The 21,814-nt window shown below is 29.0% G+C and overlaps 1 protein-coding gene across 1 annotated transcript in view; it reads right to left on the minus strand.

The window, feature by feature from the left end:
- The window catches only part of LOC129952660 (protein Wnt-4), a 68,987-nt gene extending 54,403 nt beyond the window's left edge, over positions 1-14,584 (minus strand). The window contains exon 1 of the mRNA XM_056065405.1: positions 13,397-14,584. Coding sequence (XP_055921380.1) covers positions 13,397-13,686 — 290 coding nt within the window. The 5' untranslated portion in view covers positions 13,687-14,584. The remainder of the gene's footprint in view (positions 1-13,396) is intronic.
- Between the last annotated feature and the right edge of the window lie 7,230 nt (positions 14,585-21,814).

A 21,814-nucleotide genomic window follows, 5' to 3' on the forward strand; every position in this document is an offset into this window, starting at 1 on the left:
TTTTTCTAAAAATGGTCTGTTTCTTTCACAATAAGTGACTGCATTTAATCCAAAATAAAAAGGAGCTTTGTATGCGACCCACACTGATAACTTCCGATTTGTCTTGCTTAAAAGTTTGTAGGTATTCGTGTTTTGTTGAAAAAGTTGCTTCTTAAATAATTTTAAAAAAATTAAAAAAATTACCAACAATATTTTGCATTTATGATGAAATAGTTTGATTTTAAAATCTACTTTAGTTAACGAGATATTTAGTCGAAAACCGATTTTTGCCAAATTTTCTAATTTTGTAGATTTAAAATTTGTTTGAAAAAACTTAATTTTTATAAGAAATTTACTAAATTTTAGAAAACAGTATGTTCTGTGCGATTAAAACAGTTTGAAGCCAATATTTTTAATTTTTGAAAAGATATTTGGGTCCAAAACAAATGTTTACCAAGCTTTAATATCATTTCTTTTAGGTTTTTATTTTTTTATTAAAAATATTCCCTTATGTCGAAAACAATATTTTTTATAAGTTAAAATAAATTGGAAGCCATAATCTAAAATTTTTGAAAAGATATTTGAGTCGAAAATAAATTTGAATCAACTTTTGTTAAATTTTTTTTTTTTAGGTTTTTAATTTTTTGTACAAAAGCTATCAATTCGATTTTTGTTCAAAATTTTACTGGATGTTAACAATAATATTTTTTGAAAGATAAAAGTAGTTTAAAGCCAATATCTCAAATTTTTTAAGCCATAATCTAAAATTTTTGAAAAAGATTTTTGAGTCGAAAATCAATTTTTAACAACTTTTATTAATTTTAATTTAGGTTTTTATTTTTATAAAAAAAATGTAAATTCGATTTTTTTCAACATTGTATCAGATGTCAAAAACATTATTCTTCGTTGCAGAAATTTCTTTTGAAGATGAAATCATATTTTAGTAGTAAAATTTTCGAGGTGACAAATCTTTTTTTCAGTTTTTTTTTTATTAATAAAAAAGTAACGTTAATTAGTTTTGTTTCCAAAAATATATTTGTTTGGTATCACGTTACAATATATATAATTCAAGTCTCTATAGCGTTATTGGTTCATGAGATATTTAGGGTTAGCCAAAATGTTCATCTTTTTTTAAATTGTTATGGTAAAAAAACCACCTACACAATTTTCTTGAGAGCCCTTTCTGCCTTATTATCAGTCTACAAACATATATTTGAAGTCGATATCTCTGCTTGTTCTTGAGGTTTGGACCACGAAAAAACGTCAACATCTTTCTAAAAATCTTTTATTTCGATTTTTATTTCGGGCCTTGAAAAGTCGAGAAATGTCGAAATTTTCAATTTCACATATCGGACCTATTAGAATAACAGAAGTTAATGAATGCAAAGTTATTAATAGGCTGCACGAGTAAGTTTGTGCTTTTTTTTCCAGAAATAATTTGATTTTGTTTCTACGAACAGAATCCTAAGGCGTAATTCTTAAATCATAAGATCAAGTTCGTGTGCGAATAAGTTATTTACTTAGTCAAGGAAAATAATTTTCGTGTCCATCCCCTTGACCATAACTGAAAAGAAGAAATATGAGAATAAGCTTAACCCACATTTTTTAATTCAATACCTTCGCATTCTATTAGGTATTTATTTCCAATGGACACAAAGTCCTGTATAATTTTTTCGTTTTTTTAAATAGAAAATTATTAACCACAATAGACTTATAACGATGATGATTCATAATTTTATCCTGTATCCTTTCTGAAGAAAAAAAAACAAAATTTAAAAGCCCCAGTTTAAGTTTTCTGCTGTGCTGTTTTTCTCAGAATCTACACAAACATACAAAACCTGACCAACAGCCATCATAATGATCATAATCATACTGGTAGGCAAATCATCAGGAACGTTTGCACATACATAGGTACATAAATATGACATACATATATTAATAAAATATTATTTTTTTTTTCTCTCGCAATCATATTTTTTCTAGGTTTATTTATTATTCCATCATTTTTGTTTTTGTGTTTATGAATTTTGGATTCATTGAGTTCGTTTTTGTTTGTTTTATTATTTTGGTTTTATTAATAGATGAAGGTATAAGGTTTACCTGCAAATATTGTGTTTGCATAGTGATGCGTATATATGTATACTCCGTGTCAGTTAATTAAGGCTAATTATATTTTTTTGGAAATTTAGTATTTTTTAAACAGTATTTAATTTTATTTATTTTGGTACGATTTGGATTCTTGAAAAATATAATACTTTTAAGACATCTTCTAGGCTATAAGTAAAGCAATCTCTAAAAAATCCCATTGTAATATTTTAAGCTAAGCAGTATTAACTGGAACAATTATTACCGCTTAAAAAATGAGAACAAAGGGGTTAAGGGAAAAAGGATTCATTTGAAGAACATCTTCAAATTCACCCTAATATTTAATATACGAGTACCATCTTTACAAATTACAATATTACAAGCAATTTAAAGTTACTTAATTTATGGGGTATGAAATTTGTGGTGACCATATACATTTTTATATAAGGAGTATTTAGAATTGTTAAATTTTGAAATAAAGATAAAATGCATTACTATTTATTTTTTTCTTCATCTTTAAGCCTAGTACGCTGCTGATGCGAAACGAAATTTTTCGGTGGTCTCCAAGTGTAGAGCGAAATTAAAACGAAAACCACAACGGAAAAATATTTGTGTAGAGTCTATATATCTATAGAGTCTATATCTACATATATTAAAATGAAAAACACCGAAAGTCACGAGTAAACAATTTTCAATTTTGATTTGTAAACAATTTTTTCCAATAAATAAATTAAACGTCAAAATTTCGCAAGCAATTAATATACCGGGCAATTAAATTGAGAACGAAAAGAGTGGAGATTTGTACTAAAAAATCTAGTACAGCTATCCACTAAAATGACACATTTCGTTGTTCAGCAGCGTACTGAAAAACGAAAAGCACAGCGAAATTTTTCGTTTATGATTTCGTCATGTCATTTTTGTATGGGAAATTTCGTTTCGCATCAGCAGCGTACTAGGCTTTAAAAGAAATTTGTGAAAATAATTCTTATTAGAAAAAGTAGTTTTAAAAAAATCTTTGGAAAAAAAACAACAAGCAATACAAAAAAAAAATTGTAGAAGCAATCAAGCAAGTTTAGATTTATATGAAATTAAATTTAAAACAAAAATTTTGTTTCATGTTTACTTTATGAGTCAGAATTTCAGGAGCAGTGAAATTCAAAAATCACATTGGTCGAAAATATAAAAAAAAAGGCTGGGATGTGACCACACTGATAACATCCCAATTATGTCAATGTTCAATTTTGTATAAGATAGAAAAAGTTTGAAGTTAAAATCTTTCATTGTTTTCAAGATACTTTAGTAGGAACCCAATTCCTATCACTTTTAAGTTTTTTTTTTTTCAATTTTCGTTTTGTGTAAAAAAAGTTGTCATTTAGAATGTTCTATATAAATTTGCTAAAAGTTAACAATAATATTTTGCATATGGTAAAATAAATATGCAATTGCTTTATCATTGAATTTGAACATCATTTTAGTTTTGTTGCTTTGTCGGCTTATGAATTCTTGTGGTTTCTCATAATCTATTTACATCTAGATCGAGAAGATTCTAGACAAGTTTGGTTAGCTTGACTATCCTTGGCAGTTTTCTCATCTGAGGGAAAATGCAATACAAACGGACTGTTATGTCATTTTTCGTGTTAAAATTTTAAATTTTTTAAAAGGTTTCACAACAGATTTCAATAGAAACCAAACGTGCCGTAAAGTGGTTATCATTGAGACTGCAAGAGCTCAATTTTGAAGGAGATAGCACATAAGTCGTCTTTAGTAAAAATATTCGTCAAGTGTTGTGTGACAAAGCCATCAACAATAGATTTAATTTCATTGTACTTAAAACTTAAAAAACGTCTAAAGCGAATCTGCTTTAAATCTTAGACTTCTCTACCATCATATTTGATTAAAATATGGAGTTCACATTTTTTTACGAATGGTATGTAGTTTGAAAGTTTTTTTCTAAATCTTATGATGTTACTATATATTTTTGAAGTTGATATCTCCATTGGTTCTTGAGATATGGCCAATAAAAAATGTAACCCGATGTACGAACAGACATGAATACAATCCCTAGGACTTTGAAAAGTTGAGAAATATCAAAAGCTTCAATTCTACAAAAATTTTTGAAAATTCATTTCCAAACTGCTGAATTTTGACCAAAAAAACAATCGCATGAACGCCATAATCGCTCAGGAGCTGTTAAATGACGTCAACGACGATTCAAGTTTGCTTGAAAGGGTCATAACTGGTGACGAAACATGGGTGTACGGTTATGATGTCGAAACCAAAGCACAACCGTCCACCTGGAAGCATCTAACGTCATCAAGAGCGAAAAAAGCACATCAAGTTCGATCAAATGTAAAGGTTTCGCTAACTGTTTTCTTCGATTATAATAGCACACCTCATCAAGAATTCTTACCACAAGGTCGTGCGGTAAATAAGGAGTATAAGCTTGAAATTATGCGACGTTTACGTGAAGAAATCCGAAAGAAACGCTCTGATTTATGGAAAACAATGTATTCGCCCTTCCTTGTTCGTAATTTTTTTGCCAGAAACAATCTCCAGATATGGCTCCGTGTGACTTTTTCTTGTTTCCAAAGTTGAAGAGACCCATGAAAGGAAAGCGTTTTTCCTCGATTGAAGCAATAAAGGCCGAATCGCTGAGAATGCTCAAGGACATATCAAAAAGTGAATAACAAAAGTGCTTTGAAAATTGGAAAAAATGCTCGCATAAGTGTATTATATCTTGGGGGACTACTTTGAAGGGACTACATTGATGTAAACGAATAAATAAATACTTTTTTTTGAAAAAAAAAAAACGAAAATTCCGGGTACTTTTAGAACACACCTCGTACATATGTATGTAACTCCCGTTAGGAATAACTCTAAAAAGTAAAACCATGAATAGTGTTTGTCTTTTTTGTTACAATATTCCGTCAAATAACCCTGACAAAAAAGGACCATGAATTTCGTCGTATATTCGGTTAAATAGCTGAAAAGCAACATCAAGTTGAACCAGAATATTTAAGCCAAATTGTCGTAATGTTATGTCCCAAGACTACACCATATTATTTTTAATGGATATAAAGTAATATAAAGCTTGAAAACAAGACAATTGTCTTAAAAGTAAAATAAATAAAGTGCGTATACGCCCTAGAGTACATCACTGTTATTAACATTAGTGATTATAGACCTTCTTAGTACATAGTTTAACTAACAACACGTTAACGATTTACATGTGTCAATTTTGATACTGATTGGAAAAAAAGTAATGTAGAGATTTTTATATAAAATAATGAATTAATGAAGTAATGGAAAACTCTTAAATATAGGAAGACTGGTCACCTTGCGCATTTACTTACTCTACCAATTTTTCCGTGAAGGACACAAAAGGAATATTACTTTGGTTGTATTATTTTTTCTTCATTTTAATTCATATCGGGATGTTGTTGTTGTTATTTTTTTATTTTACTTACAAATTTTTTTGTTTTCAATTCTATTGTTCTCAATCATCATCATCGTCATTTTGTAGAGTTTTTAAGGCTTTTGTCCGTTTTGTGTTTTTTTTTTATTTTTTGTTATGAATTCATATTTTTTTTAAAGGATTTTATTATACGCTTATTTTAATTATTACAAGAGTTTCAGATTGCAGGTTGATGATTATATGAATATATACATATTTATGTATTTTCCGAGATCAACTGTATTTTGTTTTTACCGAGCTAAAAAAATATACAACAGTAATGATTAACAAAGTGGTTGCTTATTTAGACGGCTGCTCTGATTGATTGACTAAGTAATGGTATTTTCTCAGATGATATGGGGGTTGCAGTAAAGCAATAATTTATATTCAAGCAGAAGTAAATTGCTAGTCTTGTATAAATCTTCTATTACATCACGGGTGAGCCAAGCGACCGAGTGAGTTAGCGAGGGGGTGAAAATGAACAATAAACAATGCAAGTTGTTCATTTGAAACAAATGGTTTGATTTTTTTTGTTTCTAAAGGTTCTACAAAAGTAAAATGCAAGAAGGGTTTGTAACGTTTGCAAGAAATTTTTTAATGAGTTTGAAATGGAGATAATGCAGGTTATTTCTTTTTTTTAGGGATATTTTGACTTCCAATATTTTTGAAATTTGTTTGGGTTGAAAGTTTTGAAAAAAATAATAAATATTAAAAAATGAGAGGTTTGAGAAAGTTGAGTTTTAGGTGAAAATTAAAGAATAAGAAGTTTGAAAAAGTTGAGTTGTAGGTAAAAAGAAGAAAGGAAGTAGAGTTTTTCTGACCTTAAATGAAATTACTAGAAAAGAAATCGAATCTCCGAAATTAGCCCAATATAAAGAAGAAAACAGATTTCAAAACTTATCATTTTTAGCATAACAGTTGGTATTGGAATGTAAAGCAATATAAAGGTTGGTTTTGAAGAAAATTTAATAAACCTTGACGATTTCTTTCATTTAGGAGCTTACAAATTTATGTAATTTTGATGAACTTAAGGTTTTTTTATGATTTACACACACCAAAGGGGTTATTAATATCCTTAACATGTCAAGCAATTTAAAATTTACGAATAGGTATCCTTTTTCTACTTCGTTTTAAAAATCGGTATTTTTGGCTAGTTTGATACAAACAACTTTAGTTTTGAAGTATTGCTGTCAAAAAATTTAACCCTGGTAAGAGAATTAGCCACATGTGCACAATTCCGTATAAACATTTTATCCTAGTACAACCTTTAGAAAACGATATTGTGTGATTACAGACTATGAAATTTACTTTACAAATTATTATAAACATTGCGATTGCCTTAGACTTCTAAATAACAACAACACAAAAAAGGAAGAAAAAAAAGGTCGTTTGCCAAAAAGGACAAATTCAGTTTGATATTATAATTAGCTAGACCTTATATATCAACTCTCGTACACCGCATGTAAACTACCTCTAACAAACCTACACTATACCTACATTAATTCCATCGTGACAAACGAGCATATTCCCGTCATTTAATTTTGTTTTTATGTTGAATGAATTGTGAGTAGTTAGCAGAGTAATGTTTTGAAATTATTACAACCAGGATAAGTTCTCCCTTTTGTTTGTCGTGACTTTTCGTCGTTTAGACAAAAAAAAAAAACAGAAAAAAAAACTCCGTTTTGATTTGAGAATAATGTCTTCAAGGGTGGATTGTTGTCTATAATTATTATTCCTACTCAAGTGGGTCTTTTAGCCTTTTTCTTTTTTTTTTTTCGTTACTCGGCTATGTTTTATGTTGCAAGAGTATTATCATGGGGGATTTGTTATATGTACCTAAGTTGCTTATTAGAACATGTGTTTTTCATTCAGGAAAGTTATTAAATGATGTTTGACTGTTTTGTATATGTTTATGTTTTTTGGCAAAAAGGAGTTTGTATGAAGTGTGCGGTGAAGTTTAATTTTTTGAGTTTGAATATGATTGTGTCCATTTTGTTTTGTAAATATGTGTCATAGTCTTACCCTCAAAGCAAATGTGTTATTGTGTTGGCGAATTTTTATTTGGTCTTAAAATTTATTTTAAAATAAAAAACAATCATCGGAGATATGAATGAATTAACAATATTTGTCTACTGTTTCTGTTTTGACAAGGCTGTTTTTAGAAAGATGCTAGAATTATAAAGAGCTGTTAGTCATAAGGCACACGTTGGGCGCCAGTTTGCATTTGTTATATGTATTTTCAATGAGATTGGTTAAAAAATTTGTTAAATAAAGTCTTATAGTGTAATAATCTAGGTAGTTTTTCATTAACGTATATTTGGCAGTGTCAAAAAATTGGTTTTGGCATAAGTGGTTTTTGGTTACTTAATGTATTACATTTTCTGTATTCGTTAATACTTAATAACTGTAAAATAAAATAGTCACAAGCTAATATTATAAAATAGTAGACCAACCGAAATGTTTATGAAAAAAGACTATTTACAATTGTACAATTAAATAATATAACTATTTAAAGTATTTAAGTTCTATTTGAAAAACTAATCTTTTCTTGGTGTGTTTTAAAAATATTTAATCTTCAGACTGAGTTTATAAAAATTGACGAATGAATCAATTGACGAGATCTTCTAGAAATAGGCAAATTAATTTTGTCAAAACAGTATTGTGGTTGTTATGTTAATAGTACGAATTTAAGTTACGAAGACCAAGATAATTATCAAAGGACAAAGGGAAGCAAAATTAGATATACTTTCATATCTTCGTAAGCCAAAAGAAAGGCAAACAATATTATTTAAAGCAATATTTACATTTGATTTCATAACATATATTTAAATCGGTGTTAACAACATCTTGAAAGCAACATGCGTGTTTTTACGGGTTTAAGGTTTGGGGGACCCATAAAGTACCTAGGGCATCATAAACTTTACTTATAATTCCATTAATATGGTTGTCCCATATTAGAAAGCGGTTAAAGTTAACGCCGTGATTTTTAGCAGTTTCTTCATATTCAATGGGGACTAATCAAAATTAAGGAAAGTCAGAGAGTTCAAAAATTGTTTAGAGATCACTACGCATTCTGCTTTTTGATTTGTTAGGGCTCAAAAAAGACCATTTTGAAATTTTGTCAATATCTTCATTAATATTAGAAGAGGAAAACTGATATAAAGTTTAAAGTCATCACCATAGAAATGACAGGAACAGTTTATGATCAAACTGTGAAGTTCATCGACATATGTAGATACAGAATAGTAGAGTACCTAATATCGAACCTTGAGAAACACCGGACGAAGTAGGTGAAAAATTTGACAAACAGTGGTAAATTTGAATAATATAGAATGATTTGAATTTGTCATAAAAATGTATTTATATATTTAAAAAATTATCTTAAGAAAATCAAAAATATGAGAAAAGCTGCTAAAATATAAAAATTTAAGTGGAAATTTTCTAATATTCGGGCACTAGGTCTATTTTTTTCAGATATTGCCACACATAAAATTTTAGATTAGCTCTTATACATTTGTTCATTGCATTTATATCTAAGCTATTTTATTAGAAAAAAAATCCTTGAAATCGTATGTTTTTGATAAATCACAAAATGGCATTCCGATCAAAAATTAAGAAACCTATCTTTTTAAATTCAAATGGCAAACCGGTTTTTACTTGAACTAAATAGTGAATTCCATATAATATTTAAAAATATAGTACTGAGCGTCTAATTCAAATGGAATCAGGGGTGGAATCGGGTAAGGTGATTGTTGATAAATGACAATCAAAATTATAGAATTTCATCTAGGTAATAGTCAAATTGTTACCTAAAAAGCTGTCACAACAAAAATGTGATAGTCGTTTTCAAACAAATATGTTAATTTCGAAAAGAGCTACCAAACGCTTACACAGACGATTGGAAAATTGTCTTAGTTCTCTTTGTTTCGTTAAAAAAAAAACACACATTTTTGTGACCGACAAAGCTTACGACATTCGAAAGAAGCAAGAAAAGTAAGAATTTTATCCAAACACAACCAATTTGATACTTTTATTTAGATATTTTATAAGAATCAATTTAAATTTTCACCAAGGCAACAATAAATTTTGACAATTTGAATCTGAAAATGTTCAATCGAATTGAATTGAGTTGAATCATTTTACACAGATAGATTAAACTGATAGTCAATTTGATTATCAAAAATATGATAGTCAATTATCACCTTAGCCAATTCCACCCCAGGTTTTGATACGGAAAAAATATTTTACGAGTTAAAATTTAAAAAAAGTTCTTCAAAACAGGTTATTCAGCCATATTCGAAATTTGGAAACATATCAAGACGCATATTCGCCACATTCAAAGGCCACTCCCATTTTAGATCTTTAAAAATTGGTTTATCTTGAGAAATAATTGTCATAGTGAAAAAATTTTAAATTAAGTCTTTTTGACTTTTTTTTAAATCATTTTTTTCTAATGATGTCAAAATGAAGAAAATATGAATTTAACTGAAATATAAGCTAGTGGCAACTCTAGTCTTAATACAGACTAATTTTTCTTTTTTTCCGTATGAAAAAGTTATCAGAATGTAATCCTGCAATGACCTTAGGGTTTTAAAATCGTCTGACAAATAATTAATAAAACCCTAAGCAATCACTTAATCTGACAATTATAATTCATTTTTGTCATCCTTGTTTTATGGTAGCAGAATACAAACATGATTTTTTTATTGTTTAAAAGAATTTTTTGAAAATGGTAATAGATCATTTAAATCTAAAGGATAATTCGAACCTAAAAAACACAATTGGAATTCTATGAATTCAATTCACAATGAATATTTGAACGATGTACAGCATCAACTCATTTTATCTCGTGTTCAAATTTTCTTGTAAGATTATTTAAATTTTAAATAACTTTCAAATAAGAATAAATCTAAAAAAACACTACTTTCTTTCTTTGTAAAATTGTGTGCCATTTTGTATTAAGACAAATTAAGATGTAAAAAAAAAACTCTTCTCAAGGAATGGTGAAGAAATGATCAATAAAACCCTTTACACATTCCAGATACTAATACCTGAGACGCATTCTTAATAAAAAGCCACTTTATCGCCTTCATTTATGAGAACAAGTTCAAGACAATTCAGTGCGTTTTATTTCTTCTTTTTTTTTTCTTTCAAGAAAAATTAATCTTCTTTAATTACGAGTATTAAACTTCTTTTTTTAAAACTTGAATAGAAGTTCCCCGGTTTTGAATTAATAATGTTATCGACTTTATTTTACAATTATATTGATCTGTTTCACGGTTAGAATTTAATTCATTCATAAGAAAATAAAAAATAAAATCGACTTTAATGTAATTAAGCTGCTATTAGGTATAATTTCATTGATAAAGGGAAACTCTTACTGAATTTAATAAAAAAAAAGAGAAAAGAAGATTAAAATTTACAGGTGTTATTTTATTCAGTGTTAAAATGGAAATTTATTTGGTTTTCCGCTTCGTGGGCAAAGGATAAAGTTCGATATTTTTGAATTTTTTAATTTCGTTTTTAGAATTATTTACATTTTTTCGATCTTCGTTATAGATAAATGAGAATATAGAAATTGAAAAATTAAAAAAACTGGTAAAAAACTAAAACCAGTTTGATGAAAATAAAATTTATGACGTTTTTAAACGACCTTATATCCCCATTCTTATCGATCTAATGCTGTAATTTGAAAATTTCCAATTTATATTTTAAGCAACTTTATTTTCTTTGACTTTTGTTTTTATTCAATATCAGATGAATGAATTATTATAGTAAGAATAATTCTTAAATTAACACGTTACTTATTTTATTATATTTGGTGATATACAGGGTGTCCTATAGAGGTAATATGGTCAAGTCATGATCTTTTAGAACTTGCTTATCCTGAATTATATCGGTTGTCGAGTAAAGGGTGTTTTAATAATGTTTTAAAAATCAACTACATGAACTACATGAAGTCGATTCTTACTCTGTCCACAAATGATTCTTGTTTTTAATGGTTTTAGAATTCTAAAGCCACCAAATGTTTTGACAAATTATATTTTTATAAAAAAACAAATTGATGGAAATTGCAATTTCGGTAAAAATTAGAAAAAACTTTGTGACTTGAATCAAACACAAATTTTTCACTTTAATCTTCAAAGTTGTCTGCAGGTAAAAGTTTGCATAATTTGTTCTTGGCTTTTATATCAAACAATTTTCTTTGTTTAACATTTTAGAGCAGGTTTTAAACTAGACAAAAATAGGACAGTAACAATTCTTATCGTTCATGACCTGGCCTATGACTATATTTAGGCCGTCCTTTCGAAACACCCTGTGTGTGTATGTACATAAGGCTAAATTTCCATTTAGAAAGTTGAACTAAAAGGCACATGTTGACATGTTTAAACGATTTAAAATAAGCATTTGTGATCAGAAATACCCGTAAAAGACCATTCATTTTGAATTTTAAATAAGTCTGCATTGTTTTACTTCTTGACATATTTGCCCCTCTTAACAAATATCCTAAAATATGAACTTTGTTCTAAATGTATCATATTTTGTTATTTATTTCAATGGTCAGTTTATTAAATTAATAATTTTATAAACTAACCCTAAACCTCCATAAGTACGTCTTTATTTCTTCTGGACTTAAAATAAGTTCCATACAATAGCTTTGTCATTTAAATAAGCGTTCAACCTGGCAGCTCTGATTTTTTGGTAAGTTTATTATGGTATTGGCCTTGTTTATAATCTGAGCTCCCGACCTCGATTGAAGTTCTGATTGTGAGTGCCGAAAACAACAAAAATAAGATATTTTGGAAATTTACACTGATTTAAACCCATTTCATGACAAAATTTGTTACCAAACTATGGATCTTGCCTACTATGGAACAAATTTTAAGCTTAAATTTAAGAAAATGTGGCAACCTTAGAGTCGCTAAAAATTACTTCAATCAAAAAACATGAACATTAACATAACATTAAACGAAAAAGCGCACAATTTTACAGTGTCTGACTTTTGCCATGTTTGGCGTCAGAAGTTTTGACTTGTAAAAATTAACAACTTACCAAAACACTGCCGAATTTAACGGAAGGTAGGAAGGTTATGTGTCTAAGGGAACATTTGTTTTCTCTAAATATTACTTATTAAGAATTTCACCTTCAGAAACTGTAGAATTTTAGGCTGAAAATGATACAATATGTTTAACCTTTACAATGGGGTTTGGCGCAAAAGTAGGTGATCTAATTTAACCCCTTAGTTGTTTTTAAAATAAAATTGATTGATTTATGGAAGTAATTATTGATTTGAGAAAAAAGAATATTAATCGAAAAAATATTCGAACCGTTAACCTGGTTTCGAATATAGTTGGTCATAGTTTGAACTTTCTACCTAAGAAAGCTTAAACAACAAAAATAAAACTGACGGGCAAGGAATCTCAATTAATTCAGCTCAGGGTCGTTAAGAAATCTTACGTTTTCAAACTTTTCTTCTAATATTATAATTAATTGAGTTGTAGCACTCTTCTTTTGTTTAAATATAATAGAACTTCAAAAAAATCGTTTAAACTTGTATTCTAAGCAACAATACAAGTTATGTATTATTTTCTTTTTAAAACACTGTAACTATAGAAAATAATCAAGAAAAAAATTAATATTAGAAGAATAAATTACTAAACAAAATTGACTTCTTGGTCTAATACCTTACTCATAGCCCATAGGTCAATAACAAATAAGAATAATTTTGATTTTTCGAGCCAAACTAAAATAAGAAAAATGAAGTAAACAAACCAATAACAGATTTCTGGTAGTTTATTTTCTTTGCAAAACATTGTTTAGGTAAAATGTTTTTATTTCTTGGAATTAGTAAAGGTATTATTATTTTTATTTACTTACTTAAAACTACTGCTAATACCGCCTACACTACCACCACCACCTCCACCGACATAACCAATGGATGCACTTCCGCCCACAACAACACCGCCACTACCAATACCGCCAATAATGCCATTGCTGATTCCGGTGTTGCCGCTACTGCTGCTGCTTCCGCCACTTACGCTGCCACTGCTAATGCCACTAATACTGCTGTTACCACCAATCATCATTGGTACAAGATCATCGCACATGATTTCGCGGAAAGATACACACGCGAACCAAACGAACCACAGATATATTTTTATATACATTTTTGGATTTTGATTTTTATTTATTTCGACTTTTTGAATTTTAGATTTTTTAATTTCTATTTCTATTATTTTTGTTGTTGTTTTCGATTGTGAGAAATTGTGTTGTACTATTAAAATCTATAACTATTAATTAATTAATACTATCAATTAAATAAAATAATATTTAAAGACGAAGATTTAAACATAAAAACGAAAGCACACACACAGACTATATTATTAGATAAAAATTGAATTACGAAGACGACACTTTTTGTTAATTTTTGTAGATATAAATTATTATTTTTTTTTATTTACAAGTATTTTATTCAAAAAGAAATGTATAAATAAAATAAATTAAAGTTTTAATTATTATTTTGATTATTTATATATATTTGGCAAGAAGTACGTTATTTATTTTTGTGTTTGTTATTAATTTTTGAAAAATATTCGTTTATTTATTTGTTTGCTTTGTTCGTTAAATTTCTTCTTCTTTTTTCTTTGATTTTCTTTTAAGATGATTTGATATGAAGTCGAAGATGAAGACGAATTGTTCGTTTTTTTTTATAAGAAAAACAATGAAATGCGAGTTCTGCTTGAGGAGAGAAGAGAGCCGGCAATAAAGATATAAACAAAAACAAACGACGAAAAACAGCGCAGAAATATGCAATGCAAAGCCTTTTACGAATGTGACACAAGGAAACAAAAATAAAAACAACAAAAATATGTATAAAGTATAAAAACGACTAGCGGATTGTTTGTATTTATAATTAATTCTATGAAGCACACAAACCACGCACAATAGAATGTCTGTCTGTCTGTTTATATTTTGTTTGTTTGTTTGAATATAGTCGTGAGCCGGCGGCGGCGGGCACTCTTCTTACGTACTACACGTTCCGAGAGTGTACAAGACTACCAGTACCAGTGGTGGCACAAATGCTTGTGGCACAAACTGATAAAATCCAACAACACAGAACCAAACTAACTGTTTAGCATCACCATATTATAAAAGTTCACCACCACCACAGCAGCATGGTATGGTTCGGCAGTGCTGCGCGACGCGACGCGGCGTGGCACGAACAAACAACAGAGCGACAACGATGACAACCGCAGCAGTGAACATTGAACAAGCAACTCCAACCGGAGTGTTTGATTCGGGAAGAGGAAATCATAAAATTCCTGGATTCCTAGAGCAAGAGAGCCATGGCAGGGCAGTGCAGTGCAGCACCAGCAGTCACCACAGTTCATAGAACGAGTATTATGCTTCTTATGCTTTGCCTTTTGGCTGACAGATGGCTTCAATGACGAAGTTCTTTTTCTTCGTATAACTAGCCGCGGTGCATTTGCGTCCCTATTTGGCTCAGCGTCATCGACTTCAGCCTCGACTTTGGCATTAGTCAGTTTACCAGTATAGTGCAATGTGGTATTAGTCGAGTGTCATGTTGGTCGTCGATTTGCCATTTGGTAAACAAATAACATTTAATGCCTCTGCTTTTGCCTGTGCCTTGCTTGCATTGGTGGTCTGGCCTGCCTGGCCTGGTCATATAGAATATAGAATGCCAGATGCCACACGAACGAAAGAAACACGATAACGGAATTGCCAAACAAACATGCTTATGGTAGATTGATTTATGTTGCATTCATGGACTACATTGCCAGCACAACGTTAAACCAAAAATGTCGATAAGGTAGAGCAAACCAGTCCTTGTTGGAATGACAAGTGAAGGAAGGGCAATTTGAAACTGAGCTGAACTCGAACTTGGATGGAATCTAAAGTAAAAAGATGTTGCACGATGCAACTACGACCAAACATGCATTTGTTGGGTATGAAGAAGAACATTGATGAGATGCCACTTTTTGTTTTTACTTTCAAATGGAATCAGAATCAAAGATGAAGCTGGTATAAAACAACGGTGAGTTTTAGGATTTAAGAAATATTAAGTTAAGTATTTATATTTTCTCTTTGAGAATTCCAAAAATTGAATTGCTTACACGAGATATTGTAAGAAAGACTTCATATTGGTGTCAGAAGTGGGATTGCATAGAGACAAAAATACAGAGACTTTAAGAGAACCACCATCTTTTACCTATTTATGAACAGAAAATAAGTTCACTACACTTGAAATGACAAATACGAGGACAAATATCATGAAGTTAATGTTCAAATGTTTTGAAAAACTTTCAGAAAAACGTTTTCATATCAAAATAAGTTCAATAGAATCTTAAACTTGATAACTTTATGTCTATGTATGGGGAATAATTTAGCTGTGTTAACTTGCGTCAAAAAATAGACGATTTACGTTATATTTATTAATAAATTCAAAAAAAGTTATTTTTTAAAGTTAAACAAAAATAATAACGGGATACAATTGAAAAAAAGACTTGGTATTGGAAAAATGTTTGCTTAACATTTTGGTGTTTGAAATTTTTCATTATCAAATATTTCGAAAAAACTGAATTTTTTAACCGAATGTGTTTCCAATAATTAACTAAAACCTATTGACTCTATTTACGGAACGGCCTAGTGGGAACTCCTTATAGAAGACCCATGATGGCTTCATTGCAACAGTGTGGGACCCGCTTCCACAAGAGGTCAAGAGGATAATTGAAAGAAGACCCAGAAGAACAATCGATTAGGAATCGAAGATATTGAGGAAGATTTAAAGCACATAGTCAGAAATACGGATACACGATACTTATTCTATAGTTTTCGTATCTGGCTAAAAAAAACACCTCAAAACTTATAAGGGGTACTACTGTCAATATTTTTTCCTTTTTGTAAGGTTACCAGCGTTTAACAATTTGTTTAATAAATCAGCTGACAGCTTTCAAACTTCTAAATTATTATTTATGTATGCAGTTTGTTCAAATTAAAACATTGGAGAAATTTGAGCACACTCTTAAAAATTAGAACGTTAAAATAAATTGTGTGTGTATGATAAATTAAACAATTACAATTTATTTGTATTATTTTAAAGGAAATTTTGTACAAAATTTTGTACGAAAATTTATGATCAGTTGTAGAACTAACTTTATGCTTTATTTTAAAAGAATCAGTCAGAATATATCCACCCATTATATAGTTGGCAACATTTTCTAATTCACTCACACACTAGCAATAAACTTTTCCATGGCGCTTTTGATAATTTGATGGGAAAAGATCGATATTCCGAAATGCCAAAAAACGTTTGAATTTGAACAAAGATTTAGGCAAATCGCTTAACTTGGTTAGGCTTTAGCTTAGAGCACGTTGGACACACATATTCACTGTATCGACGTGATGTTAGTTCTTACAAAATCCTTAAATTGCTTATCATCAATTCATTGATTTCAAGAAATCGATTGTGCCAGAAATAAATCTTAAGCTACCATACAAACAAACGATGAGTTGCCACTTTAATTGACACCTTTTTGATTCGTGCCAACACACTTTTACTTCCTAATAAAACCGGAAACTTCAACTTAAGAATACAAACTTCTTGGTACGGATAATAGATGATTTATAAACCTCATTAATTACAAAGTACCTGTATCTTGAATTCCAAGTGCAAATTTAACGTCTAACAACAAATACCTTGTCAAATGTCTAGAATCTTACTAATGTTAAATCAATCCTCACAAATTTGTTCGGAATTCAAATGCCTGATGGATTTGAAAATGCTTGATGCACAAAAGCCTTCCTTTAACAAAATGCCTACACCAAAATCAGCGATCAGCCAGCTTTGAATGCAAAACAGATGCCAGAATAAATTCTAAGCATGTTTACAATAGGCGACTTTCAAAATAGTTTGCGTAAATGCACCGCCAAGCACCAAGTACCAAGATCTTCGTCATCATCATCATCGTTTTCGTCGCCGTCGGCGGCCGTCGACGTTTCCATTTCCATTTCCATATACAACAAGCGATAGTTTGCTTCTTCATTCATCAACATGTGATCTTGTCACTCAAAAAATGTGGTCCTTCTTTTTTTGTTTTGATCTTGTCCTCTGTAACTCATCACCTCGGGCTCCAACCAAACATGGAACACACTCTACTTATGTGGTAAATGGTTTTGTAGTTCTGTAGACTGCCACTGCGACAGCTAATTTTCATAGAAATAGCGGAACATAAATACCTACTATACAATTCCTTTTTTTTATCTTGTTTGGAAAATAAAAGATCAAAGAATATTCTAAATAAAGGTTGAGCAAGTTATTCACAGTTTTATTAACCACAAAAAAAAAACAAAGACTTTTAATCGGTTCTCTTAAAATACTTCGCCATAAATGGAATTTATGATGGGAGTATTTTATAATTTTTGCACGATGACAACCCTATGTATCTACTTACTGACACAGCAGTATAAAAATATATCTTTTAAAAATAAAGCTAGATATTTCCTTGTTCCAAAATTCTTTGTGCAGAGAACAAAATTATTACCACAAAAGTTTTCCGAAAAAAAAAAAATAAAAATTCTTTTTTAAATTCGCTGCTAATAAGCGGGAATTTTGTTCTACTCAGCTTTGTATATTTTGACTGCATAAAAACAAGATCAATGAAAGCTAACAAAGCTAACAAAGAAATATACTGCCGCAATATTTATTTATTTTTACTTTTTAGAAATAAACTTCATTCCCAAAGAAGTTTTGATAACTCAAAATGTTCTTAGTCTTCCCAAACTGTCTGATAGTTCTTCAAAATAAATATAATTTGGAAAAGTTCAGGAAGCGCTTCAAAATAATTCAAATCGAATAATTATCTCAAATGTATCCGATACGATAACATTCTTATAAACAAATTGTTTAAAAACATATGACGCCTTTAATATTACCAAAAAACAGTGTTTTTGAAGTTATCGTTAAACACATAATTTACCTTAACAATAAATTATTTGAAAATTTTAGGTATAATAAATCTTTGTCTTCTAAATATAGATTATAAATGAAGTTTTGAGGAACCTGAACATCACAATTCTGCTTAAATTTTAAAATTAGCCATTTTCAACAATGGTTTTGTACTTTGTCAAAATATTTAAAAAACTCGATGTGATATTACAAAAACAAAAAATTCTTTGAAAAAGTTTAAGTATAAATGGTTTGGCGTTTTTTTACTTCAAAAACCAAAAGCAAAAACGAATCTGAGTTTAATACTCTTATGCTCACTTAGAAAATATCAAAATATCAATTGGTGTTGGTATAGTTAGAAGCTGTTAAAAGACAAACAGGAAATATATTTTTGAGTTTCAAGACTTTCAATAATCTTGGTTCGTCAATATCACGCTCTTATTTTTGTGATGCTTGATAAAGACAGTTTTTATGCAGTTTTCATAAAAGTTCTTATTAAATTCCTCCTACTTTTGAATACTCTTTTATAAGTTTTTTTTTCAGTAAACTTATGAATTCGAAGAAACAGATTTTAGCTTCCCATAACAAGTTATTGTAATCGGTGCGATTTGTCGAATTGAAATTTCTTGAAGTTTCAAGTCCCAATATTTTTAAAAATGATAAAAAAACTAAAAAAGGGGTAGTAAAAATTGATTTTTGACTCGAATATCTTAGCAAAAATTGCATTATTGTCTTCAAGCTAATTTTTGTCTAATGAAAAATATTGTTTTCCACATATTAAATAAATTATAATTGAACGTTTTTTTTTCTAAAAAATATGAACAAATGAACAAAAACGGATATTGAAATCAAACTTATTTTATTATATGCAAAGTATTGTTCCTAACTTTAAGTTAATCTTTTAGCAAAATTCAATTGGCAACTCTTTTACAAAACACGAAAACCTCCAAAATCAACAATTAACTAATACGAAATGGTTTTTTGATTCAATTATTACGAGAACAAACATTTTTAATTTCACACAAAATATTGTTAAGAATATTTCGTTAAAGTTTTAGAAAAATTTACAAGCGGCCAAGAATTGGAAGTTGTTAGTGTGGGTCGCCTGCGAGCCTTTTTTTAAGTTTTAAAAACAGAAAAATACAAAATGTTTTGGAAATTCAATTTGCTGTCTTGCCATTTTCTAATTTGCCGATCTCACAATTTAATATTTTTTTTTATAAAGTCAAAGTCTTTCTTGATTTGGCTTTCACTTGAAATAGTTAACAAAAAATAGTAATTGTCCATGCAGTAATTTTGCTATTAACTTTAAGTTGATTTCAAGAAAAAGTGGTAACTTTGAAATCGGTCGAAGTACAGAAAAGATATAGAGAACAAATTCTTTCCATGTTTATTTTTGATTTCTAAGATTAAGAACTGATAGCATTTTTATCAATATTTTCCAATGACTTTTAATCGGTTCTCTTAAAATACTTCGCCATAAATGGAATTTATGATGGGAGTATTTTATAATTTTTGCACGATGACAACCCTATGTATCTACTTACTGACACAGCAGTATAAAAATATATCTTTTAAAAATAAAGCTAGATATTTCCTTGTTCCAAAATTCTTTGTGCAGAGAACAAAATTATTACCACAAAAGTTTTCCGAAAAAAAAAATAAAAATTCTTTTTTAAATTCGCTGCTAATAAGCGGGAATTTTGTTCTACTCAGCTTTGTATATTTTGACTGCATAAAAACAAGATCAATGAAAGCTAACAAAGAAATATACTGCCGCAATATTTATTTATTTTTACTTTTTAGAAATAAACTTCATTCCCAAAGAAGTTTTGATAACTCGACATATTTTTAGTCTTCCCAAACTGTCTGATAATTCTTCAAAATAAATATAATTTAGAAAAGTTCAGGAAGCTCTTCAAAATAATTAAAATCGAATAATTATCTCAAATGTATCCGATACGATAACATTCTTATAAACAAATTGTTAAAAAACATATGACGCATTTAATATTCTGAAGACAACCAAAAAACAGTGTTTTTGAAGTTATCGTTAAACACAAATTTACCTTAACAATAAATTATTTGAAAATTTTAGAAATAATAAATCTTTGTCTTCTAAATATAAGTTTTGAGGAACCTGAACATCACAATTCTGCTTAAATTTTAAAATTACCCATTTTCAACAATGGTTTTGTGTGTCACTATATTTAAAAAACTCGATGTGATATCAAAAAGACGGATTCGTTACAAAAACAAACAATGCTTTGAAAACTTCTTAGCATAAATGGTTTGGCGTTTTTTTACCTTAAAACCCAAAAGCAAAAACTGATTTGAGTTTAATACTCTTGTGCTCACTTAGAAAATATCATAATATCAATTGGTTGTTGGTATAATTAGAACCTGTAAAAAGACAAACAGGAAATACTTTTTTGAGTTTCAAGACTTTGAATAATCTCGGTTCGTCAATATCACGCTCTTATTTTTGTGATGCTTGATAAAGACAGTTTTAATGCAGTCTTCATAAAAGTTCTTATTAAATTCCTCCTACCTTCAGTAAACTTATGAATCCGAAGAAGCAGATTTTTTGCTTCCCATAACAAGTTATTGTAATCGTAATAAAAAACCTAAAAAGGGGTAATAAAAATTGATTTTTGAATCGAATATCTTAGCAAAAATTGCAATATTGTCTTCAAGCTAATTTTTGTCTTATGAAAAATATTGTTTTTAACATATTAAATAAATTATAATTGACCGTTTTTTTTTCTTAAAAATATGAATACCTATTTAAAATGTGGTGTTCAATTCGATTATTTCAAAATTAGATGAAGGTACTGACTTCACAATTATTTTATTATGTTTTCTTGTTAAGTAATGCTTTTAAAATACTCAAATCAGTATTTTTCTTATAAGAAATATATACAAACTTTTGAGAAATGCAGAACAAAAACGGATATTGAAATCAAACTTATTTTATTATATGCAAAGTATTTTTGCTAACTTTAAGTTAATCTTTAAGCAAAATTCAATTGGCAAATCTTTTACAAAACACGAAAACCTCCGAAAACAACAATTAACTAATACGAAATGAATTTTTGATTCAATTATTATGAGAACAAAGAAAGATTTTGACTTGACATTTTTAATTTCACACAAAATATTGTTAAGAATATTTCGTTAAAGTTTTAGAAAAATTTACGAACGGCCAAGAATTGGAAGTTGTTAGTCTGGGTCGCCTGCGAGCCTTTTTTTAAGTTTTAAAACAGAAAAATACAAAATGTTTTGGAAATTCAATTTGCTGTCTTGCCATTTTCTAATTTGCCGATCTC

This window comes from Eupeodes corollae, chromosome 3 (assembly GCF_945859685.1).
Source record: "Eupeodes corollae chromosome 3, idEupCoro1.1, whole genome shotgun sequence".
Lineage (NCBI taxonomy): Eukaryota > Metazoa > Arthropoda > Insecta > Diptera > Syrphidae > Eupeodes > Eupeodes corollae.